Source organism: Hippocampus comes, unplaced genomic scaffold (assembly GCF_001891065.2).
Source record: "Hippocampus comes isolate QL1 unplaced genomic scaffold, H_comes_QL1_v1.1 scaffold114, whole genome shotgun sequence".
Taxonomy (NCBI): domain Eukaryota; kingdom Metazoa; phylum Chordata; class Actinopteri; order Syngnathiformes; family Syngnathidae; genus Hippocampus; species Hippocampus comes.
Window position 1 is genome coordinate 364,617 of NW_017806197.1, and position 26,404 is coordinate 391,020.

The 26,404-nt window shown below is 43.4% G+C and overlaps 1 protein-coding gene across 3 annotated transcripts in view; it reads right to left on the reverse strand.

The window, feature by feature from the left end:
* ephb1 (EPH receptor B1) overlaps positions 1 to 26,404 on the reverse strand; it is a 139,548-nt gene that overhangs the window by 80,179 nt on the left and 32,965 nt on the right. For all 3 annotated transcript variants that reach the window (XM_019855893.1, XM_019855894.1, XM_019855891.1), the window contains exon 2: positions 11,228 to 11,292. In XM_019855893.1, the coding sequence (XP_019711452.1) occupies positions 11,228 to 11,292 (65 nt within the window). The remainder of the gene's footprint in view (positions 1 to 11,227; positions 11,293 to 26,404) is intronic.

Genomic DNA, 26,404 nt, shown 5'->3' on the forward strand with positions numbered 1-26,404 from the left:
TGCAACCCGTAAAAGTACTAATTACTACTTTCTATTTGGCATTTTATTAAGTTTTTTGCTTCTGCCATCGCCACCGAATCCACTCTTTGGCGCTGATTTTTTAAGTGCTTGTGTCATTCCTCAGATTGATGGACAGTAGTGAGTAGATGAAGGGGGTCATGCATTCACCCAGCACGTAATGTTTCATTCAATGACCAGTCACACATTGCCGAGATGGAGACGTGAGGGGCGTCAGAGTGATGGATAGAAGAAAAACACAACTATGGACAGAAATTAAGGGCACGGGTGAAGTAAATCATTAATTTATTCAGGTTGATGAGTCGTTTTCCCCACAGCCCCAGACCGCTGCCATCAGGCCATCGATATTCTCCCTTCACAAAGGCTGCTCACCACATTGATTGTCTGCCATTACTTTCAAAAAGCAAAAATAACACAGAACTTAAATAAACCACAATCTTGTTATAGATTGGCCAATAATATCCAGAAATGAGATGGGAACAATGTGTAGGAATGTGTAGGCTGGCATGTATGTCAAGCTTTGCAACCCGTAAAAGTATTAATTACTACTTTCTATTTGGCATTTTATTAAGTTTTTGACTCTCAAATTTTCAATATGTATGTAGGAAATTACTCTTTTGTAGGCACTTAGCGTACCATATGTTCAGCAGCTAGCCGTTAGCAGGTGATCAACCGTTAGCTTCTGTCACTGCTGTTAGCGTTCTGGGTGGTTCTCTGTATCATTTTAAGAAGTTTATCACATTAACTGGTATAATAATTGTAAAAAAAAAAAAAAAAAATTATGATACAGGCAGAAGGATATAAAAGAATGTATAAGGCATGAAATATACCATGACACCCAGTGAAGACAGTTATCATCAAATGGGAGAAAATACGGCGCAGCAGATAGACACATAACCGATTCCCGGATGTTCCTCCGGTGTTGAAGGGAGCATGAGAAGAACGGTCAGGGAGGCTGGCAAAACGGCCAACGACAACAGTGAAGGAGTTGTAAGAATTTCTTGCAAACTACCAGCTTTTTAGTCTTCCGTAGTGTGCGCAGACTTTTTATATCGGCTGTATACACAAGGACAGGCCTTGACTCGCCACTCAACTTCAGACAGTTTACACAAAAAGCATAGCAAGCACAAAAACATCAATTGGGTTCGTCGTGAACCTGAGTACCACCGCCTGATCCTCAATGAAAGCTAGCCGTTAGCAGGTGATCAACCGTTAGCTTCTGTTACTGCTGTTAGCGTTCTGGGTGGTTCTCTGTATCATTTTAAGAAGTTTATCACATTAACTGGTATAATAATTGTATATATTTTTTTTTTAATGATAATTTCTTGGGCGGGGGGGGGTTCTGCCATCACCTGCCATGTGGGCACACTTTGTACTGTATTGTTACCGTAGCACATCACATGATATTGGGTCTGATCGCAGCTTGGACAAATTCAGACGCTCTAAATAGTCTCCACACCCATGTTCAAATGCCAGATTTCTCGGATAAAGACAAAACGAGAAAAAGATGAATCATTTAAAAATGTCCCCCCCCCAACCCCCATTTATGAGATATTACTCCTCGGAGAGCGTCTATACCTTCCGAGCAATCCCACTGTTCAAAGGTATCAGCCAGAAGGATATAAAAGAATGTATAAGGCATTAAATATACCATGACACCCAGTGAAGACAGTTATCATCAAATGGGAGAAAATACGGCGCAGCAGATAGACACATAACCGAACCCCGGATCTTCCTCCGGTGTTGATGAGAGCATGAGAAGAATGGTCAGGGAGGCTGGCAAAAAAGCCAACGACAACGGTGAAGGAGTTGTAAGAATTTCTTGCAAACTACCAGCTTTTTAGTCTTCCGTACAGTGTGCACAGATTTTTTATCTCGGCTGTATACACAAGGACAGGCCTTGACTCACCACTCCACTTCAGACAGTTTACACAAAAAGCATAGCAAGCACGAAAACATCAATTGGGTTAGTCGTGAACCTGAGTACCACCGCCTGATCCTCAATGAAGTCACACACCTTGTGGTTTTCAAATTCATCACCGTCAATGGACACAGGTCAACGCTTGGACATATTGATGTGGAATGGAGGATGATCCTTTAAGCTTAAAGACGGGGAACGTCTTAACAAGACAAAATAAGAGTTGAGACGTCTAATGAGAAAGTGTCGCAAAGATGAAATCAATACATGTCCCTTGTCATTTCTCGACCAGTCAAAACATCTACAAACTGATCTCGGAGGAAATAGCCGTTGAAATGACCATACAGCATTGATTGCGGATATCTGCCAGTTTATGACAAGATGGCTGAAGTTGAATATCAAGTTGGGGTTGTTCTTTATCAATTCGCCACCAATCGCAGTTGTCACCATCACGACTAAAGCTGTCAGTTGCTCAAAATGTTGTCAAATCCTCCTCCATACCGGGCCTCAAATATTTTGGTGCAAAGGACTATTAACTGAGCGTCAGTATTTGATGACTTGCTCATGCGAAAATGCAACAAGATCCCCATTTGGATAATGAAGGGAAGCAATGGAACACTTTCAGGTGAAATTCCCACTGCCATATTTGTAAAGGCCAAGGTCCCTGGAGGACAGTGAATTACGGGGGAACACGAGAAGCTGAAAGATGCTCTTTGTGTTTGCAGAGTTCACCGAACTTGGTCTATCTGGAGGCTTTTCAGAATGTGCCAGACTAATTTGACTGTTTGCATTTCAACCTTTTTGGGTCACATCCGAGAAGTCATCAGAGCACTTTTAAGAAAGAGCCGTCTTGTTTTGATTGCAAAGAGACGCCTCATTTACTTAGGTTTCCTCACAAGCTTTGAGACACATACTCATAGTCTTTTCTAAGTGTGCACACGCTTGCGCAGACAAGCACGCCGCAGCCAGTAAAATATGCGGCGGCATGATTGCTATTATCATTTCTGATCAGCTCCGTTATTAAACGAGGCCTGCTGTCAGGCTGGTTGCCATTGGAATGATTATTTTGTAGGGGCATCGGAGGCCTAGTTCCGCCCGGCCGACTGTGATGGATGGAAAGGAAATGGCGGTGTCTGAAAAATTCCCAGTCCCGCCCGATAGCAGCCACTCCATAATTACAGTCTCACACTTTGATGAGGCTCAAATTGAACTGGGGCCGTCTTGTCTGTCGCCGTTAAGACAAAAGTCATGGAAAACTTTGGCCCTACCGTCCAGCCCGGATCAATACATTCAGGTTTCAAACGACTCTCCCATCCACCGTTTTACACTTCTCAAGACTCCACCAACTGAAAGCCCTCATGTGTGCTGACCAAGTCTGTCAGATTGATAAAAAACATGTTCACATTTAATATCATCAATAGATAGACCTCACCCAAGATTAGATATCAACCTATCTTTTCGAACTTTATTTCGAAGAACTCAAATGAAAATTACCGAAGCCTCTTACGCTCACAGCGCATGATAAAACCTGGTGCTAAATTTTACGTACCAAATTCCCAAGTACTGTATACCTTTCCACAGCCTGAACTGTACTTGCTATTGACGCATTCATTGGCAAAAACAGTTGCAACAAGGTGCTACTTCCAGAACTGGTCCGGTTGGGTTTCCAAAGGAGTTGAGAAGTTACTGTCCCATCCGGTGATGGAAACCAATGCTGGTCATTTCTTGGTCGAGCAAATTTGTAATCACGACGTTGTTGTCACATTTTCGATTTAGACGCTGCAGGAATATACTTCACAGTTTCCACTTTGTCTGTTCACTTGGTGCCCTCCGAATACAAATCAAATCATCTAACCACATTCAAACGAATGGAAATAACATGAATGCGTTCCAGCCTCAAATTGCTTGTTGTGATGTGAGTTGAGTTGAGCTTGCCACCATCATACAGTGCTTGTATCTCAAATGTCTGCTCTCAAGTGAGAGCAAAAAAAAAAAAAAATGACAATCGAGGAATGACGGATCGTATCTCGAAAAACTCAAAAGTCGGGATATCTTATCATATCTTACGGCACCACCATCGTTATGCAGATCCAAATTGCAGGGACTAAAAATCAATGTTTGCCTGGACCTTTAATGCAAGTAGTTTGCTACATTGACATGTTCCAAATGGGAAACGGAAGCATGGGAGAAAAAAAAACAACAACAAAAACAAAAACAGGGGTAAAGGGAGTGAAACAAATGTGAAGGTGAGCTTATTTTTCAAATTTAGATAAGACACCCTGGTGGCTGCTTGCAACCTCTACACCCCATTTAGGAACAGACCACAAAGCTTGGGTTAGTAGGTGACGGAATAACTGCGGAGTATTCCGGCTTTCAGTTAGTTAGAAATGAGATTTTGTGTGTCTATTATCGTGCGTGTATAAGTGTGTTTTTTTTCTGCAGAGCATGACCCTTGACAACCCCGTCCTCCAGATCTTGAGGAGGGGTTGTTTGTATGCGAGTGAATGCATGCGCGCAAATCGGTGAACAGCTTTGACCTAGACAAGCTGCGCGAAGAGAAAATGGACAGAAATATAAAAGAGTGTTATAAAGCTGAACGTGGAAAGAGGCGAGAGAATTCATACTCCTGGGAGTCATACAATATCTTTTCTTCATCCCTGGGCGACATTCATCCAAAAGATTTTGTACATGTTAATCACGGTGATGATGAAATCCCCTCTGGAAAGATATCAATATTTGAAAGGAATGAAGTCGAGGAATGTGGAACACGGCGTCGAGTCCTCATGCCAACGAGACGGTGTTGACATTGTACATAGTGGTGGGCGTAGCTGCGAAGGCGATTGGAAAATCTGTCCTTTGCGCAAATGTTTTGACAAAAAAAAACAATACAGGCATCCAAACATTGAAAGACGTTTCCAGATCGGAGTGCTTTCATTTTGCAAGACTATCTTACAATTTTCATCTTCGTGCCGAGCAGAGACGTCTGTGTCGGCGCTCGGGGCAATTTGAACCGCCGATCTACGCGCACTCAATAACCGTGAAGGCGAAATGAAAGTGATCTCCCACTGGTCTGACAACGACTGGGTTATATTTGTGTGAACGCGTGTGCGCACGTTCAATTTCCTTTTAACTTGAGCGTATCCCCGAAGAGCTGAAGATGTATGACGGTCTGAAGTTTCGTGTCTTGATCAAAAGTACTGTACAGCAGTTTGACAGCGTGCGTATCATGTCGCCACGATGACAGGGGCTAATATTTCATTCAAAGAACAACATCACGAAACGCGCATCGCTTGTCGTCAGCATGTCGTGCTTTGTTGCTGTTTTTTTTTTTTTTTCCTGACGATATCATTTATGTTTCCCACATATGTGACTAGTAAGGATTCTAAAAGAATTGATGCATGATAATTCCGATTACTCACATTGCAAATGTACTCATCATTCGAATTAAAGCAAGAGCCTAACGGATTTATTCACCGGCCGATTTAAAAATATATAACGACAAAGACAATAACATGCAAAAATACCCCCCCTAAATCTCCAATTTTTTTTTGTCGATTTTCTGACTCAAAAAGTTAAACAAATACAAAAGGATTAATTATTCTCAGTGTTAAGGGACTGAAAAAAAAAAGTTTTTTTTAAATGAATCCGTCAATTCATTGGTTATCGGAATTTCTGTGCCAAATATTGGAATTAGCATCAGCAAAAAACAAAAACAAACAAAAAAAAAACCTACATATAGGTCAGGCTCTAGTTTAGTTAAGTTGTATTATTATATTATATTATATTATATTATATTATATTATATTATATTATATTATATATTTTTGGAAGAATTATTCACCCAGCTGCTGCTTGTTGAGTTGAGTTCACTGTCACCAGACAGCGCTCGCATCTCCAATTTTTGCTCGTATCTGGGAAAAAAAAAACTGCCTCGAAAAAAATCGTGTCACTTGTATCTCAAGGCCCCGCTTTGTCTCCCTCATCAAGCATCTCTATTTCTCCCAGGCTACAGTATTTCCAACCCTCCTATTCTTTATTCCTCATCTGTGCTTTTTTTTTTTTTTTTTTAAACCACAGTCTGTCAGTGGATGAATAATTGAGGTGTATTGAGTATGGTCAGCAGATGGTGAGATAGCTGTTGCGGAGCTCTCAGTGGGCTGCAGGAAGTGCACACACCTGTCCAGTTAAAACCCGCAGGAGCTTGGCTGGAACGCTGCAAAGAGCTGCGAGAGCCGTGCCCCCTCCAGGGCAGGTGCAGGCAAGCATTACCAACCACATGTGGGCACATGCAAGAGAGCATGAATAATAGTAAACATGCCAAGAACAGCAGATGTGGGGTCTTTCCCCCCCACCACCTGTTCTTATTCACCTGCTACAAGCAAGCGCGTTCCAAAAATGTCCGACTTATCTTTCCAACGCACGCTCCCGTTTCGCTTTTATTTTCTGCCCCCTGCGTTTATCCTCGGCGCCCATCGAACTGCTCACTTTGGCCGTCTCTTTATCGCACTCCGCCGAGGGGCCCTAACGAGCACAAAAACTGGCCCCAGTTTGGACACGCCTGAAAGCAACCTCCGCCTCCATCGGAGCAGCCGCTGCCAACCCTTTGACCCCGTTCCACCCCACCCCCTCCTTACGCCAGCCCCCGTCCCAAAAGCCCGACTCCGGCTGCGACCCGGTGAGTCACATGTGTTAACCCCGGCTTACGTCCGCACATACACACACACATGAACGGCCAAGCGTCTGCAGGGCTGCCGCAAGCGTTCACGCAAAATTGATCGTCAGCACTCCCCTCCCCCCTTTTTCCTCCTCTCTCCCACTCGTACCCCCCTTTCACTCCACACTCCCCCTAATCCCGTCTATCTCCTTCCGGATGAAAGCAATTTTAGCTGGTTCCCACTTTTATTTAAACCATTCGAGGATGATGCGCTGGGGGTGAAAAAAAAGAAAGATGCAGATGACTAACTTGCTTTTTGGCTTGTTTGCTTGTCAGAAGGCCAAGTCGCTTTTTATTTTTGTCTGGTTTCTTTACTTTGCTTTCACGGAACGCTTTTGCGCTTTCTTCTAAGGCATCTCCAGTGAGAGTGTGCTACATGCAGATAGAAGAGCTTCGACATCGCTGCGAGTAAAAGTGCCCTGAATTCAAAATCTCTTCGTAGCCAATAAAAAGCTCTGAACATTGAAGTATCTTTTCTCTATAGCGGTCTTCTGAATACATTTGTACTATTACCAGCCCGTTTCTTGTTTATGTCTACTTAACTTACGTTAGGCAGTTTTTTTTTTTTTTTTCTTCCCAAGTGAAAATTGCAATGCCTGGAGTGCTGAAAACGCATTCATCTTTGGCCCGGCTCCCTCAAGCATATTGAATCTTGCTGGTTCTTTCTCTCGCACTGAAAAATAAGTACCATTGAAAATGTAATTGAAAGTAACTCAAAGCGGTGTACTAAAAAGAAAGATACCGACCAATTATTGTGTTATTGAAAGGGGGCAAAGCAAATAAATTATTCTGTCTGACAATATATATTTTTTTCCAGACCGCCAAATTTGATGGGAATCATTAAGATGCACAGAGGGCCATATCAGAAAGTTGAATATGTCCATGACTGCTGTTGTTAAAAAAAATATGGCTATTTTGATGAATTAGTTAGCAGGATTGCACTTGAATTACCAAACCAATTTCCACTGAACTTTGTGCAACAATAACAAATGTGCTTTTTTAATTTTTTATTACATACAGTCACATTGGCAAAAAGAGGATTATTTCTTTTAAGTCATAAACATATTTTCCATTTCATGCTAATTTGCACACATTTCTGTGAACCAGGAAGTAGCCTGCGAACAAATTAGTATTTTCTTGTTCTTAATCATTTTTTTTTCCCCCAAATGGTGAGTACTGCATTGCTATTGCTCGTCAAATCACCGTTAATATTGCATTTAGCTTCTCTGAGAGTCATAGTTGGTGCAACAGCAAAAAAAAGCAATCCACACAAGGAAATCATCCTTGGAAAGAAGATGCAAATCTTTTTAGTTTGCATTTCACTGACCAATATTGTGATCATACTGATAACTGATAATATTGGTCACCCTCATAACGATAGCGTGAAAATGTGCCAACATTTCATCACATCAACCTCCATGAACCAGGAGGCTGCGTTCAAACATGCAATGGTGGTCATTCCGTTCCTGTTTTGTCTCTCAAATACATATTAGAAACTGATGAATGTGTTTTTAAAAGATGTCGTTTTGAAGAATCCGGTATTCCACTAAAATCAGTGGAGGAGTATAAGACTAATGGACGTATGATTCTGGCAAATGCGAAGACGGTACCCCCCGCAAGTGGAGTTGAGAGTTACACTGTCTACTCATTGACATTGCGCTTGCTTTCAGCGCTTCATTATCTGATCTCGAAAACCGTGCCTCCCTTCAAACGGCCTCCGGAAAACTCCATTATTAATCAACAGCCACGCTGACACCAAAAGTATATAAAATGGGGTTTTAAAGAGACTCGAAGATGTGACTTTTTCTTTCCCGTCTGCTCTTTCACGTCGTCGCACCGTTGAAGGGCGTTTGCCTTTCTGGCACTCAATATTTTATTCATACGGTGGTGTTGAAGAGCAGTGCGAGAGGGCAAAGGCAGAAACAAAAGGGAAAAGTCCATGCAGACGGAGAAGAAAGTGCATACTGGAAGTAAAAAGCCAGCATGCTCATTATAATGGAACGGAAGGTTGTCGCGTTGTTGACTGTACACATCTGTTTGCCTCATAAGCTGTCTGGCAGATGCCAGTACCCAAGTGTGTAACTGCATGCTGATGTGCACTTATACGTTTGTGTCCATGTGTTTACATCAGTGGAACTAGAGTATAATGCTACTTGCGCAATCTGGCAAATAATAAGAAAAATCCCTCTGGTTCATTCCCCCCAGTTCAATTATGAAAGGTGAAGGGAATCCAGGGATGATGCTAGCTTGAAGTCGCTGTACAACAACATGACAGCATTGATTTGGGCGATATCTTTGACAATTTTCCTTAAGGTTGGCCATGATCTTAAATAAAAAAATCCGGTGTTAAGAGAGTCGATTTACTGGACCAGCAACGTAAACCTTACATTATGTTGCGGTTGACCCAACACCTAGCAAAGGCTAGCACCCACCGTCCGGCTAATACCACATGAGAGAAGCGCATTCCCTGTAAGCCGTATACATTTAAGTTACGTATCTTATATATGTGTTAATATCCACTTCGACTATAAAACACACACAGAAGACAACCATGACCGCTATCTTTAATGGACTGGTCCCTCCCCGTTGAGTGGAAACGCTTTCAAAGCTCTTGAAGGGATGATAACCAAACAATGGCTATTGTGACACTCAAGTTTGACAGCAATGCAGTGTGACATCATCTGGCACTGCGTTGTTCTTTCAAACAATGTGTAACAAGAGTATTTCAGACTTTGGATGATGGGTAACTCTTTTCATGCGAGTACGTGAGTCGGGGCCTTTACGGCACAGCTTTCCAAGAAGGGCAAGACGGCAGCGCAGCAAGGCAGGTTCAACCAGTAAGCGGTACGAGTTATTCCCCTTACGGCAGGTCTCTACTCGTCTGAAGGCTCGCAACAAGTCTGCAGCTTAATAACGATGCTCAACACGGACAAGAGGCTTTGTTCGTCTGTCGGCTGCCTGAACACAACGGTCTTCATAGAAAGATAGCAATAGCAGGATCCAATGCGACTCTTTGGGCTTAACAAGCCACCGTAGCCGTAGCATCGTAGGGAATATTAGCCCAGGTCTTTTGTTTAGCCATGCCGCTGCCGGTTTATTGCACGCATTTGCCAAAGCTGTTCCATAATTTTGAAACAATGTCGCAAAACCTGTGTTGAATAAGATGTTCTTCACACCCAAAATTATTTTGCAGCTCGAGTCACAGCACAAACGTGCAGAGCAAAAAAATGCAGCGGCAGGCTGCTGTCCAATGGGAGCGCAGATCGCCACACGCGTTGATGTGTTGATATTTCACTTGCAAGATGTACAGTGTGAATATAAACCGCAGCAAACAAACAAAAATAAAAAAGTCCGTTTTTAGTCCTGAACAAACAAGCTGAAGTTTGCCTAATATATCAATATTAGAGTCTTTATCCTCGGTGAAGAATGTCTCATTTGATTGTGGATTGACGGGCAATTTTGACCGGCGTCACCCACGCGCACACACCAGAAGGAGTAGCACAAATCTATTGATTTGAAGCCAAAAATAAGGGGGGGGGGCATTAATTATGTGATTACTGTCTGCTTTTATGAAGTAGAATATTATAGTGTGATATTTTTCGGATTAAAAACACATTATACATTTTGGGGTGGGGGTGGGGGGTTGGGGCGAGGTTTTATCATATTAATGAAATACTTTAAGTCAACATAATTCGTATGAAATAGTAAAAAAAAAAAAAGAAGTAGTAAGAAAAATACAAAACTGAGTATGTGTATGTAGTGGGTCGCTAATGCAGCGTTTTGAAGCGACAAATCAGGTAATGCGGAGGAAAATGGACTTGCTCCCCAACATTTAACCAGACCACAGTTTTGTTTAAGAGCCACAAAGGCTTCTTTAATACCTGTGTAAAATGCTTCACAAAGACCGAAAGACCAGTAAAATGTGGGAAACAACTATTGGCTGCCGTCTTTGATAATATGCAATTCTCAGCCTGGGCTGTGAAGCATATCAATGCATTATTGAATCAAAGTAGCTGGAACGAGACCTTAACATTTTCTGTCGATGAATTAGTGTAATCGTGCCATCACACTTCTGATACCGCCAGTCTTTTTAAACGCAGAAGAAAAATGACATTTTCCCGAGGACTTGGCACTTGCGACTTAATTCCCACATCTTTCATGTGCCTGAAATGAACAAGTTGAAAGTAGTTCCCTTCGAGTCTGAAGAAAAGCTGTTTTCCATCCTTTTAGCTCTCCGCACTCACTTTCACCTTAATACCTCCACTTCCCTGCATAAACGTGCGATTACAGTATCATTACAGTACCCATTTACCGGGACTTAGGTGCAGTGTTCCGGGTCTTTTGCGGGACACATTATGTCATTAAGTCATTATGAGCCAGGATACGGGAAAATAATACCCATTATATGATCGAGCGACGCTGAACACTACTTTCGTCTAAAGTCTCACCCGTGCCATTCTTCCGGTCTATTTGCCTGTCAGCCTGTGAATTTGCATGGGGCACTGTTGCAAGATCCTCAATCACGTTATCATTGTCCAAAACGAAAAGGTGGGAAAAGAGAAAAAAAATAGACTCACCCCAGAGTTAGGATACGCGGTCCAGCCCAGTTCAGCTGTGGCCACTCGAGTGTCCATCACAGTTTCTGCAGCAAGGAGAGAAAAATAAGGTTGTGGTGAGGAGTTAGCGGAAAAGAAGCATTTCGAAATATCATTCGAATGAGATGAACTGCATTCAGGCCTCAGTGATCACTTGACACGATCATTCATGAACCGAGAACAGACTGATGCCTCACAGCGATTCATCCATCTCGTAGGTTCAAGACCCGCCGTGGAGATTTGACTGAAGATGTGTGACTGGGCTACACACCCGAACGCTGCTTTGAATCTCAGTCCCGAGTCATGCCTCTAAACTCAGGGATCGGCAGGGGTGTCAAACTCATTTTTGTCAGTTTGCCTTGGAGGGCCGTTATGACATATCAAGACGTCAAGAATAACAGTTTATTGACCTATTGTTTAAGTTACTGTAATTAGGGTTTTGGAAACAAGAAAATGCTTAGAATATATCTCTTATTTATGACATATGAGAATTAAAAATTGTGGTAGACATTTTAGAATGATGTTGACATGTTTGAGCTGCTTTCACGGGCCGCATAAAATGATGTGGCGGGCCAGATCTGGCCCCCGGGCCTTGAGTTTGACACCATGCTTTAGTGCAAGAAATTTGAAAGGACGAGCTTTAGAACGGCACCGTCAAAGCCATCAAAACCCTTTTGAATGAAGTACAACAAAGATGGCCAGCAATCAGGACTTTTCCCAGGTGATCTTCTGAAGAACAGAAATTCCCAACTGCGTCATGTTCTGAGATCTTCCCGACTTTCTATTTTTGAGTTAAATTCTGATTGTCTCTGCGCAGGCATTTGAAATCCAAGGCTGTAGATTGAATACACCTGAGGTATGTTTTTCGGGCATTGTTATTGTTCGTCTTCAGTGTGTCACAATTACAGGAAGAGACCGACCCCATCCCCAAACAGCCACCAAAAAATAAAAAAAAAATGTTCACTATGCCTGACAAGAGGAACTGACTACAAGGGTTTAATCTTTTAACGAGAAAGGAAGGATGTCTTTTTTTGTGAGTGGCAACACACCCCCGAGGAGAGAAAATTGAACCGGTGTAAAATTGCACCAAAAGTTATAAACTGTAGCTTCCCTTCTGAATCGCTCCTCTGTGACACATAGTAGATAAATCAGTCTTGCAAGTCACAGGAGACATTTACTGTCTCAGTATTGATTAATGTCTGCTCTTTTGGCAATGTGAGCACCCCCCCCCCCAAAAAAAAAAGAGTAATTCACAATCCTCTCTGGATCGTTCATTCACATATTTAAAGTGATGGACATGTTGGCCTTTGTAACGTAATTTATGGAGTCATAATTTAGCTTCGTCTTTTCTGGGCCAGAGCTTCCAATTTTTTAAGTCGACCAGGATATATTTGACTTTTTCTCTTTCCACAACCTACCCATCTAATGTAATTTGTTGTATTTGGAGACAAATAGGTGAAAGGAATTTCAAGGCAATCATCCGCAGGATGTCAGAGTGTTGCTGACTTGGACGCGATCCATTTAGCACAGCAAACAGTTGGCTAGCACCACCCACACGTGTTGTTGATGAGGGAGATGAATTGCAAGCTGCAGACTCTCAGCCTCTCTTTGAAGGAGACGTTCCAGGCCCTTTAGCGCCTACCTTTTTTACCTTCTTCCACTCCAGGAAGCGTGCCCCCGCAGATGTCGCCTTTTTTTTTAAGATACGCCGCACTCAAAGCGATGTGGAAATCATACCAAATGGAGCTTTTGAAGCCTGTCATCCTTACATCAAGTGATCGTGGTTTTGGGGGGGGTGGGGAAAAAAAAAAATAAATATAAAAGCAAGTGAAACAGCGATAGCAACCGGCACGCTACATCCCCACTTACTAGGAGAGGCTGTCTTCAGACATGAAACCAATTAGCCCGAGGTAATTCCATGACACACAAATACACACACTCGCGCACGTTCACTAACTAAATTCAACTCGGAGAAGCCTTTTCAGTTCGCGTCCTCGACGACAGCCTTCTTCACGCCTAGCTTCCATCCCCCAATTTCCTGAAGATGAGCATCGCCTTGTCTTGTTTCCACAGCCCCAACGCTGCCATGCCTCGCTGCAGACTTGCTGTCAGCTGGGGAGGTAGGAGCCGCCGAGCGTCATACGGGCCAATGTAGCGCAGGCCTGCCAACACGTTCTCCGGGGAAATCACAAGAGATTTAGTCAAATCAAACGGGCTCTTGCTAAGGCCATCCTCCATTTCCTTTTCGAGGCGGACGGCAGAGAAGGGAAAGCACCGGATGGTGGTTAAAGGTGCAGACAAAAGGGGTCAAACGCTCATGGAAACGGTCGATGAACTAACTGTGTCTCGTGACCAAATGTCTGCCTTTGACACCAGAAGGAGAGGAAATGGAGTTTGCTAAGTGGTTATTAGCAATGAGGCGGAGCTCTTACACCTGACGACTGGCCTTTAGAATCTGGACAATGTCCTTCCCTCTGTTAGCGGGAGCGCTTCTCACGACGTGTCTTGTGGGCTTTTAATTATGAGCTAGATTTCAAAGTCGGGTATATTTTCAAACCATTCATGAAAAGAGGTCGTATCATTTGTGAGACATTGTTGAAACAATAAATCATCTGATGACAGTTACAATCCTATTTACTGTGTTTTATATGAGCCTGTCTATGACGTTCTCCATTGGCCTGAATACGTGGATGTAATCACAGTTCGTTGACAGTTGATGGGCAATAAAATCGGTAGCTGATTGATTAGTCGCTAAGAATCTGCGTCCCTTGTTTGCAAAGAAGAGTTGTTCAATCATGTCTCGAAGCAATTGGATGAAACCATCACGGGCTGGCTGATTGAGTCAATCAGTTCATCCATTTCGCAAAATGTCACGTATATTCGGTCAGATGTACGAGGCAGCCAAATTAGCTCACACAAATCATTCCCAAGATGAGTGAAACATAACAAACTGCGGGCCCCTCGCGCTTCAAGGGCAGCACCGGAATCCCGCATTTTGCTGTGTCAGCAAGCCACATTCAATTCAAAACCGCCAGGTGGGGAAAAACAAAAAAGTTCATACAGCGTGAAAAGTATTAATAAAGAAAGCTTAAGGCTGGCTTCACAACCACGGGTCATAAATCTATTGGAAAACAATAGCTTGTAGGTGTCGGACTCGTCATCTTTTGATGGATTTGAGCAGTTACAAGGCTGCAGCACGTACTGCGGAGATGTTGCGGAATATTAGTTCGTGCAAATCATGTGACGGATGTGGTTTTGCTCGTCAAAAACACCGGACCCGCGCGCGATCAAGACCGAACCCAGGACCCAATGCATCTAACCTGAGAGGGCACAGATATTCCTCATTAGGGACTCTTGATGGATCAATAGCAAATGGCGGTCTCGTTCTACGAGTGCAGAGAAGGGAGGGAGGTGGGGGAGAAATGATAGAGCGAGGGAGACTGCATTAAACATTGATGGGGACCCTGTGGTAGAGATCGATAAGGCAGTGCTCTCTTTGCACAATTACACGTCAGCAAGCAGCCGCGTGATTCATCACATGATTAGACATGGAAAACACTTGGACCTGAAACCAGAGCGGCGGGAGGAGATGGTCGCACTGGTTGGCACTCTTTGAGCTTCCACGTATGGCTTTATGGTTTGCGAATGGTAACGTAGCTGTGTAATTCAAGCCCTTGTGGCCTTGGATGCATGATTGCACGGCTGCCGGTCGATAGAACATATGCTGAAAGCGCCTCTCTGAAGGCTCTTCAGTCAATAAGGCGGACAATTCTCCGCAGATTTCCCTTCTCATCCCAGAACACATCTTTTCCATTCATCTGTGCTTTACCACGTACCCCCAGAATCATGCTCCCACCCCTCCACCCCCCCCCTTTCCCGGCCGTCAAGGATGTTGGCACACTTTGCAATTCAATGAGACAATCATGTCCAGCTGCTGAACGCTAAGCTTAGAGGACCCTCACTTTGTGATTGGCGCAACAAACTGAAATCAGATCTTTGGGGCCTTGAGGACAGATATTTCAGAAGGGATGTATCCTTTCTTAGATGTGGAGTCAAGATGGGATGATAAAGATGGGGGGAGAGAGAGAGAGAGAGAGAGAGAGAGAGAGAGAGAGAGAGAGAGAGAGAGAGTAAATGGTGAAAAATAAAGGGAGAATTCAGCGGGCCTGAAATGAGCACTTAACAGTGATGAAGCCCCATGGTGGCTTAGTGTGCTGAGCCTGGCATCTTAATACTAGGCTGAAAACAAAGTGGCCAACATGCATGACTGAAAGCTGCTGCGTCTCCCAAAACTAATCAGCCGACCACTCAAGGGGATTTTCTAAATTTAAAAAAAAAAAAAAAAAAAGGTGGGGAGAGCATTTCTGACAGCAATTGCCAAACAAATTATTACAATTAAAAAGGCGGTTTAGGCAAATCAATTCATTTGACCAATTATTTGCTGATTAATTGTGTCTCAACATAATCAGCAAAATAGAGCGCGGCACTTTCCAAGAACATTCAGGCTCAACCGGTTTATGGTCTAAAGAAGAAGGACAGGACAACAACAACCACCATCCCAAACCTGAGAGATGCCCTCGTCTCTGAATCATAACTTTGAAAAACACCACGACCAATTTGATATACACTGGCACATTAAAGCACCTTACAGGATCAATATCGGACAAAAATCAACTTTTTGGAACTCTTAGCCATGCTAAAATGCTAATTAATCGCCAAAACCAGCCCCAAAATGTTGTTTTAGGCCATTAGCGTTCTTGCTAATTTCTGCTCTCGAAACGGTAGCCGCGCCCAATCCAAGAAAACAAATGGGTTCGCTCAGTAGAAAATTGAGGCGCCACCGAGTACCGCCCATGCAGACTGAACACATGCCCACTTTCTCCGAGCAGTCAGCGGGACGCCCAACCAGCGTATCCGGGAAAGAGGCACGAAATACAGCCACCTTGCCCGAGACGCCGGCCGGCCTACCCGGCGACGGACCATTCAACAGCTGTTTCTCGAGTCGGCATTTCTTCGAGGCCAGCCTGGTGAACCTTAACCATTACAAAAACGGATTGGCTGTGAGATTAAACCTTAAAACTGGCGCAATCACTGGAGTAGCCAGAGCTGTAAATCTGTCAAACTGCTAGCTAAATTGTGACATAGTATTAGCATGAATGCATTAACGTTAGCGTCGTGGTCAAGAACTATATGTCAGACGTATATTGTATTAAAAAATATAAAATAAAATAAATAAAAAAGGAAATACATATTGGGTTTTTTTTTTTTTTGTTATTAAACTTTTCATTGAATTTTTTAACCAGTTATAAAAAAGAAAAACATGGTCACGTGCTCAGATACACAGAACCACGTCAGTTCCGGGCATCAAAATAGTACATACATCACATAGACTTCCCGGTGAAACGGGTCACAGTTACTGCCCTCCCGCGTATACAATGTCCTGAACACTGTGCCATACAAGTAAAAAAAATAATGAAATAAAATAAAATAATAATAAACAAAAATAAACCAACTTGAGTGGAATGGGGCCAATAGGGTAACTCAACTATCTGTTTAAGCACTTAGGTTTCCGTAAATTTTATCCAGGTATCCCATAATGTCTCAAATTTCTCCCGTTCGCCTCGAAGAATAGATGTCAGTTTCTCCATTTCAAAAATTTCCCCGACCACTTTAGTCCAGTCTTTGACTGTTGGAGGATCTCTTGTCAACCATCTTCTTGTGATTGCTTTTTTGCTTGCTAACAATAAGATGTTATATGTGTATTTCTGGGGAAAGTTAATGATAAAGTCAGGTTCCAGTCCCAAGTACAGGGCTTCAAAGGTCGGCGGGACCACTGTTCCCATAATCCTACCCATAATCATCCTTGTCTCTTCCCAGTATTTGGAGATGACCGGGCATTCCCAAAACACATGAAAATGTGAGGCTTTGCTATTACCGCAGGATCTCCAACAGGCTGTACTCATTCCTTGTGAAGTCCCTTGGGCTCAATATTGGGTTATTTTTAACCCAAAACTTTGAAGGGCATATCGAACATAATTGTATTGCTTGACAAGTAAAAGTGCAGCGTCCATATTGAGCCGTCTTTCCAAATATAGTTCCTTGTTTTATTAAGGTATCATGTTTGAGAGCTGGTTCATGGTGAATAAAAGAGGTGATAGTTCTCATTTCTGAACAAGTGTTCGACAGAATCCCTGCAAGACTTATTTCATTTATTGCAAACGCTGAGGCTGTGTCACTCATCCTGAAGCCTTTAAATAGAAGATTCAGGACAAGCAAGAGAAATACATCAGAGAAATATGTTACTTTCACGTCTCCCTGAAGACGACGATGACAATGTGGCTGATTTGAAAATTGAACAGAAAGTAATCTGCCATCCTCCGAGACAACAAGTGATGGCACACGGACGCACGTATTGTAACTGCTCGGGGCTCGCTGGCTCCGGCGGTATGAAAAATGATCCTTTGAACAGGTAGAAAGGCCACAGAGAAAAAGAGAAAAGCAAAAAAAAGGAAGAAAGACGAGAAGCGAGGAGGTGCCGAGAGATCGGTGGCAGATGTTATGAAAATTAATACACATGCAAGATCGGCAGAGTCTGATGAAATTTGTAAATAATTTCATCATACCAAGGTGACATTCTTCCAGTGGATCATCTTACGATTAAAACCTTGCAACACTATTCCCTACATGTGTGTAATTGAGTTTAGTGTGGGATGCGCGCAAGCCTCAACACGTGGCCACAGATGTATGCATAAACAATGTCCTGAAGGATAATAAACATTTATGTGACCAAAATATCAATTTTGAGAAATGTTGCGTTGTCACGAAACAATGTTGACCGACCATCAGAAATCAATGCCGTATTGAAACAGCCAATAAATACTTTTTATTATGTCACGTCTTTATTGGACGGCTGCATGATAACTCGCCATTGTGTATTGGCAGAGTTATGGCTCCGAATGGAAAAAAAAAAAAAAAAATTGAGCTGATGGTCTGTCACCTTAACATCAAGTGATCGTCGTTTTTGTGCTGACAATCTCTGATAATGTTTTGAGCTGGTGATGGCTAATATGAGAAGATACAAAAGTGAAATATTGTTGAGCACATTTTTATAAAACTCGGAATTTACGATTTTATGTGCAAGTGAAAAATCAGTTAAAAAGACGCCATGGTGTAACATGGATGGTTTTCTTCCAATACAGCAAACCGCCACCCTGTGTGCGACCCTGTGATCAGCTAGCTAGCTACCTTAACACAGTTCTCCGGCGCTGCCGTCCACTCTATTTCGCGTCACGGACCGCCATTCGCATCAGGTCGTATTTTGACAAACCGTCAAAGCCGCGACACAACGGCATGGAGATAATGGTCTCGTCGACGGCACACGTTCAACCGCTGTCCCCCGCGAATGTAGCCGTTAGCATGGAGACAGCCGAGTGAAGCCATCCACCACGATTGTTGTGGATATCGGCGTCTTACTTTTAATTCGAAGTTGGCCCTTAGAAGCTATCATTATCACGACTGACTTGACTTTAAATTCAGTCTGGGCTGCCTGACCTATTCTTTGGGCGCAAAAGCGCGGTGACAAACTTGAACTGGAGCTATGTTGAATATCCAGTCCTCACGCGGAAGCGCGGCTGGTCATGATATTATCTTAAAATGTGATAATATTGTATCAGGAGTTAATCTTTCATTCCCATCCTTAGCCGAAGCACTGCTGAGAATGATGTGTTCGCTTGTATGACTCAAGTCAGCTGTTTGATTCATCTGACATTTGTGTTACATGGCCAGCACTGATAACAAGCTCGTCTGATTCCTTTTGGAGCGGTCAATCACTCGTGCAGCTATTGAAAACCACCAAAACAGGACACAAGCACGACAGCGTCTCATCTGCACGTCTTTCTTTTTAGTCCCTGGCCTGGTCAAGGGAGACGGTAAGGCACATCATTTGCATTCATTAACATCACATTAGCAGAAGGAGTGATCTTTGGAAAGCAGGCTGCCGGAGAGTGTCATTTTTAATTCATCGTATCCTCAACGCCCACCCCTCTGGCGTCCCCTTTACCTTCACCCTCTCCTTCTCCTTCCCTCCTTCGCTCTTTCATTCATCCAACCTTCTCTCCTCTTAATCCCGGTGTCACTTTTCTCCTTTTCAATGCATGTTTCCTTAATTTCCTTTTATCGGAGACCTTCAGTTCCATCAGATTTCACCTGACTGTTGCTTTTTTTTTTTGGTCTTCAGGGTTCCATTAATTTTTCTTATTTAATTTTTACATGCCATCAATGCTGGTTAAATTATAACCGGAAAAGAACAAATTCCAAAACGGCAAAATCCAAAACTATGATTGCCTTCTGTGTAATGTTCTGCATGTGAAGTCAACAGTTAGAAAATTCTGCGCCTTATTGCAGGACGATGTTGTTTATTTCCCTTCCCCCTTGCTATAGAACAGAACATATACACAGCATGCGAGTGTTCACATATGGCCATACACATTGTCTGAAACGTGGCACACGTACTGTTTTTGCAAGCAGCTCAAGGCTTGCGCTGAGCCCGCTAACAAACACGCAATATCCTGCTGGGCAAATGTTCAACGGAACATCGTTGCGAGTAGTAGTAGGAATAAGAGCAGTTTTTCTGCGGAGATTCAAGTCGCATGCATAATATTACAAATGAACCAGTTGTGAGTTCATCACCGCTGTCCACGCTTAGTCACTTCCTGCCTATTTACGGTAAGTATCGTTCTGATCATGTGATCAAAATTCGGGGGCCGGTCACATCATTTTCAGCTTTAGGGTTTTTTTTTTGGGGTTTTATTTTTGGACGGTGAAAATTACAACTGTCTTTACCCAACTAGAAAAGTCATATGGTCACCGCATACCGAGTCCTGGTTCAAACAAAGTTTCTTGGCTCAGTGCTTGTTCCTGTTCAGGGTGGTGGTCCTAAACTTAACGCTTGCTGAAATGTATCAACTGAATGAAATTAAAAATCATTCAACCTATTTCAGTGCAAGAGCAAAAGCTATATAAAACAGCTGATGACTCCAATATTAAACCTCGCAGTAAGAAGAGGAGACTCCGCCTTGGCAAACAGCAGCAGGGAAGAAAAAAAAAAATGTTGCTCGCTTCCTCCAATCATCACAATTGTCATTACTTCTTGGCCCGTCTCTCTGCTTTCAAGAAACCTGGCAATTTGCTGCTCCAAAATGAGGCAATTACAACTCTTAATAAGGGCGCTCACCTCACAAAATGGCTTTTAGTGAGAGGGAGACTTCTCTCGCTACATGTCTCGCAGGGTGGGGGGGCAGGGAAGGGGGGTGGGGGGACGACAACATTTTGGCTGCATTCCCAGTCAGCCAACCACACCCACCTCGTCCCATTGCAACTGCCGTGCGCACCCACTCACAGAAACGTGATCGCTTTAATAACGCCAAGAAACGAACTCCCCTGTCGATGCCTACAAGTGCGTGTATTGATGTGAAACATAAGGACTTGATTACTATTACTTGAGAGCAGAATGCCTGTGTCAAAAAAGGACTCTACTGCTTCCACCAAACTGGGGAAACGCAACACGATGCTCCGAGGACCATCATTGAAGTGGCGTTGGGATTTTGCCTTTCCCAAAAGCAATATATCTCCAGAAGGGAAGTCAATCGACTGCAGCTTTTTTTCTTTTTTTCTCAATTCCGACCATCTAAACCTTGGCCCATCAACACGTCTTTGACCTGGAGACACGAGTGACTGACATCGATGAACCTTGTCGAAGTCGCACGAGGGATTGTGTGAAGTTGACATTTAGCAGTATAAACTACAGTTTAATGGGCTATCTGGGGTGAATTAAGTCCTCATTGTTTTTTTTTTTTAAAGAGGAGCAAGAAATAGTGCTGACTGCTCAAAATGCTGTCACTCAATAATAATCCCCCGCAGCCACCCGCTCTAATTAGGCCAGTGTGGTTAGCCGTGAACAGATTTTTTTTTTTTTCAGTGACACTCCGTTCAGATTGTTATATCTGAGGAAAAAAGGCCCACCAAGTTGTTTGCTCAATGTTTGTCTTGCAAGTTACCTTCATCGCGACAGAGATTTAGCAGAGAAAGCAAATACAAGGATGGGAAATATATTGAGCCGTCACAACCGGAACATCCCGAAATAAGTGGCATCTGTGTCGATGACAGCATAGAGAGAACAAAATGATGTTATGAACAAAATGCGTGTAGATATACAGTATATGACGTGCAAGTACGGTACCATATTCATTCAAAACTACAAAAAAAAAAGTTCCTTCACTCTTTTAAACTGCAGTTTCAGCATTTTCTATCGTCACGGGAAAGGTTAGCGACAAAAGGTGCTGATCTTTCAATTCTGTCAAAAGTTGGAAGCTGACAAACTCAACTTCGGACTATGTACTGTATGTGAGCTAAATTATAACAGTGCTATTTTTCAAACTGAATGAATATGCCACAGCTCGGACTTGCACTCAAAATCTTTTTTTCTTTCCTTTCTTCAATTGACAAGACATTTGTAGGGGCCAGTAAGGATACCGGTTAAAACCTAATGCAATAAAACCTGTTATCATTGGTTGTTTATCTACGTTGTGTGGACGGAACACAATGCCAGCAAGCTGTCTTCAAACCACAGATTTACAGCACTCTCTTTGTGCAAAGGCGTCACGTCAGAAATCACTTGAGAGACGCTTTAGGATCGTAGCAGCACCCGATGCTAACTGAAACTGTCTAACCTCACACGCGACCTCCACTCCTTTTCTCCTACCTCGACGCACGACGACACATTCTGTTCTTCAGAGGCACTGGCAATATTCATGAACTCAAGAACAAAAACAAAACAAAAAAAAAAAAACTCACTCAAACGCAGACACGAGCGGCACGCAAGCGGGAAAAAATAAATAAATAAAAGCTGCGTAAAAGCATGAAAGAAAGTGCTGAAATGCAGACACTCACACGAGCGTGCGGATAGAATCTATAAATGCCCACGCACGGCACCCGCTTTCAAGCCCAGCTGCTACAACGTGCAAGTCCATCTGCGGGGAGGGTGACTCTGAACTTGAACAGGTTTTTTTGTCCGAGCCATGTGACCATCGAAATGAAAATGAACACGGCTCGCTCTTTAATCTCGATCATACATTTTTCTCGACAATTACTTCATACAGCTGGGGCAAGACTGCCTCACAGCTCTGGGATTTGGGATTTGAATCTCCCTTCTGGTCTTCCAGTATGGAATTTGTGTGGGTTTTCTCCACGTAATCCAGCTTCCTCCATCCCACCCAGGACCTTATTTCAGATAAGGACTATAGAAAAAAAAAAAAAACAGATTGGACTGAGTCACCGATTTTGCCTGAAGTTGGTGCTGTCGGCAGCGTGGGTTCAGCTCCAAAGATGTCAATGTGAGCGATAAAGGGCGTCTGTCATTAAATAGGATCTGGAATTGACTGCCCCGTCCAGTCCAGGGCGCAGCTTGCTTTGCACCCAAAGTCAGATGAAATAGGCTGTAGCTCATCCGCACCCATAATGAGAATACGCACACATTAAAATGGATGGATGGATTCAACAGCTGATTTTCTCCCAGAAATGCGCAGCAGCAATAAACCAATCGAAAGTAGTTTAGTCGCCGCAAATATCAGCAAGCTGCAGCCATTCTCATTAACGCGATGTTGTTAGCCGCGTCTGAAACCCAGACAGGAGAGCTTTAAAGGTGTGATGTTCTACACTCCCTTTATCTTATCCGTGCTTGGAAAAGAACAACCATCATCCCCCCCTTGGAACCACCGGAGCCAAATTTCAATAAAAGTCAAATTATCGCCCTCGCCCATGAGGATCGGGCGGGCAAAGGCTTTCAATCTGAATCGATGGCACATAGAAGATGGTTTAACAGTCATATGAAGGTGTGAAGAAATCAACCGTCAGTCTCTGCGGTGAGAGGCCTCAGCCATTTGGAGACTGTTACGAGTGTTATTCAATTTAGCTGCGATGTCCCTTGACCATTGCAGTGAGAGCCATCCAAGGTAATTGATGCCTAAGTTTGGTCTTCCCCAAGCCACATGCTCTTTACTACTGGGACAGCGCTTGGAGAGGCTAAAGTGAAGGCGTGATGTCATCTCGCTCATGTAAACGCGAATGAGATGTTCTGCCGGGCTCTTGTTAGTGTAGCTTTGCTAAATGCGTACACATGGCTTCATCGGTTTCACAAAAGGGAGCAGAAGAAATGGAATGCAGTGGTACCTCTACTTACGAAGTTAATATGTTCTGGAAGATATTTCTTCACGAGAAAATTTTGTAAGTAGAGACGTGTTTTCCACGTCAATGCCCTAATCCGTTCCAAGCACCCCGGAATTCAGACGTAACTGTTTTATGAAGCATAAAAATGCATCAAAATATGTAACAAATACATGTTACAATTACATTATTGCAGAGTAAATGGAAGTTCTGCGTAACGTAAAAAAAACAAAGAATAAAGCATAAGAATGATAGTCCTTTAACTTTTAACTGCGTCCTCATCGTTTTTTGCCCTCTTTAGTCCATGTTCTCTCTCAGTGGTTTGTGCCTCGCGTTTTATAAAGAAGTGATCCAAGAACATTTGCTTTTGTCGGCTTTGAACAATCCTTCGAAAATGTCCAAGGCAAACATCATCATAGTGAGCTATCACCCGACTGGTGAACACCTTTTCTGGGTCATCCACATTCACGTCAAACTATCGGAACGCCTCATGGCCCGAGGGGCGAATAACGAGGACGCTAAACACATATCTACCTATCTACACACATAGACTCATTCGATCGATTGAAAACTTCGTATGAAGACACGTTCGTAAGTCGAGGTACCACCGTACATCCCAACTAATGGGAGAAAACATTGTCGGGACGACCACCGAGACGCAAGTCATCTCCGATCGTAGTCAGCCTTTTCTCGATCAGTCATCTGAAAACGACACTGGCCTTTCACTGTCTGCGAGCAAATGCAGTTCTCTACTCTTCATTAAAGGCAAACATTAAATCTACTGTCTCGTGGCCTCTACTTACATGCTTGGAGAAGTCTATATTTTTGCAGGGAGGCTTTGTTTTTCCTTCAGGGCTTTGCGCGAGTATGTATGATGCAGCGAGGGAAAAGAGGTAAAAAATGAATCCTCCGACTTGCATCTTGTGGCGTGAGGTTGTTCTCTGATAAGCATCCATAGATTAAAAGCAAGGGAATGAAGCTGGGGAAAAATAACTTTTACCTTCGGGAAAAGAAGGTGAGCAAAAGGCCTTTGTGAGTGTATTTGTTACTCTGCAATGGAAAACAGTGAATGATTTCCAGGGAATTGCAAACAAAGGCTGATTCTTTCAACTCCTTTGAAAGCTTTGCGTCTGAATTACCTCCATTTGATGTTCTCGTCTAATTTCATGCAATGACCTGCCGGCAATTTGCTTTTGTTCCGGCATTTAATGAGTCCTTCAATGTCTACTGTCACTCATCTTGCCATTCGCCGCTTTGAATGCAAGGCCGTTGCTCGGTACGGCACAGAACTCTTCTGGGATGGTGAAATGTTAATTTACAATACACATGCGGCCCGTTTTGCCACCGTGATCATGTGGGTAGTTTCGATCTCGTGCCGCACGCCCACCCAAGCACACGCACTTAACAGTTGCCTTGTGGCCAAAGCTTTTGGCGCAAAATGTCACAGCGGTCCAGTGACACGAGCAGGAGGGCACAAACATCAGCATCGGTTTCCCATCCTGTCAAAAACAGCTCTGCCTGTTTTTTCCGAACATCCAATGCTTTTGCGACGTGATGCGGGTGCATCAACGGGTGAACGTCTGCACGAAGACAGGGTCGCGCTCCCTGTTAAAAATCTTCCTGCAAGCGGCAAGAAGTGGAAAACTCCCATGCGTGGCTTTTACCCGCCAGCCCTGCCACTTGAGGTGACTTGTTGATGGGGTGTGAGGCGTCCTTTCCGGAGACAAGGTGGCACGCTCGACAAAGTCACAGCCTCGGAGCCGAGACGAGGAGCCTCGTTAGGCAAGTGCCAGCGATTTGCTTTTAAAACGCTCCTGCACTCCGACTCGACATTTTCTTCCGCACATGTAAACACGAGCATCTGTAAAAGCCGCTCCGGGCCGTTAAATAATTTCTCCATTTGGTGTCAGTGGGTTAGAAAGGGAAGTAGGTGTCTGTCCAGGGCGAGTGTGTGGGAGTGCACATTTCCAGAGGGGGTGTAAATAGCTCTGGCTGAGAGACAAGTGGTGTGCAGGTGTTTGGACAGAACACCACTTCGTGTTGCAGATGAAATATGAAATGGCAGCAGGGATGAAATTCAATTTTGGAGATTGGAGGGGGGGATGGCGCAATCTTGCTAGCGTGGTGTCTGAGTGACAGAGGGCTAAAACAAACATCGTAAAATAAACAAGGACAACAGAGTTGGTTTGTTTTTTTTCTTTTAAGCACTTACGTGGATGTTGCACTTCAGGTTCTCTTCAACCTCTATCAACAACATCAGAAGAGTCCGTATTTGGCAGTTTGCTCCTTCTCAGTTGTTAGTGTTGCTGCTATCATTTCCCTTGGTGAAGCTCGACAATATAAAAAATTCAATCATCAAGCCCCTCGTTACGCACACTGGGTTGTGATAAGGCCTTTGGAAATTGAAGTGCTTATTCATGCAATGTTTACTGTTGTAGTTTGTAGTGGTTTAGAACTGTGCTGTGACACAGAATCATTTTTGAGCTTGTCATGTCGGGTGTCTACTTTGATTAACAGGCCCCTTGGACCATCTAGCCTTGTATAGTTAACTGCGTAACCATTTTCCTTGCGATGGTTTGTATTTTACGAGGTGCCATATTTAAACAATTGTGAAGACGACTTGGCTCATCGGCCGCCTTGTTGTCAGTGTATTGTAAAATCGTTGCAGGCCAAGATGAAGAGCGAGACTGCTGCAGAGTCGAAAAGAGGCATTAGCGCAGGGCTCCAGACTGCTCTCAACTGCGAACATATTGGCATCTAAAACTTGAAACAGTGCAAGTAAATCAGACGGCTGAGAAAAGTGTCATCGATCACCCAAGCACTAAATTGTGCTGTTAAAGGTGCTAGCCGTTTCAATCTTAGGTTAGCTTAGCATTTTCTCTCGTCATATCTGGATGAGTATGACACTTGTCAGAAATGTAGCTTATTCGCCGCCACGCG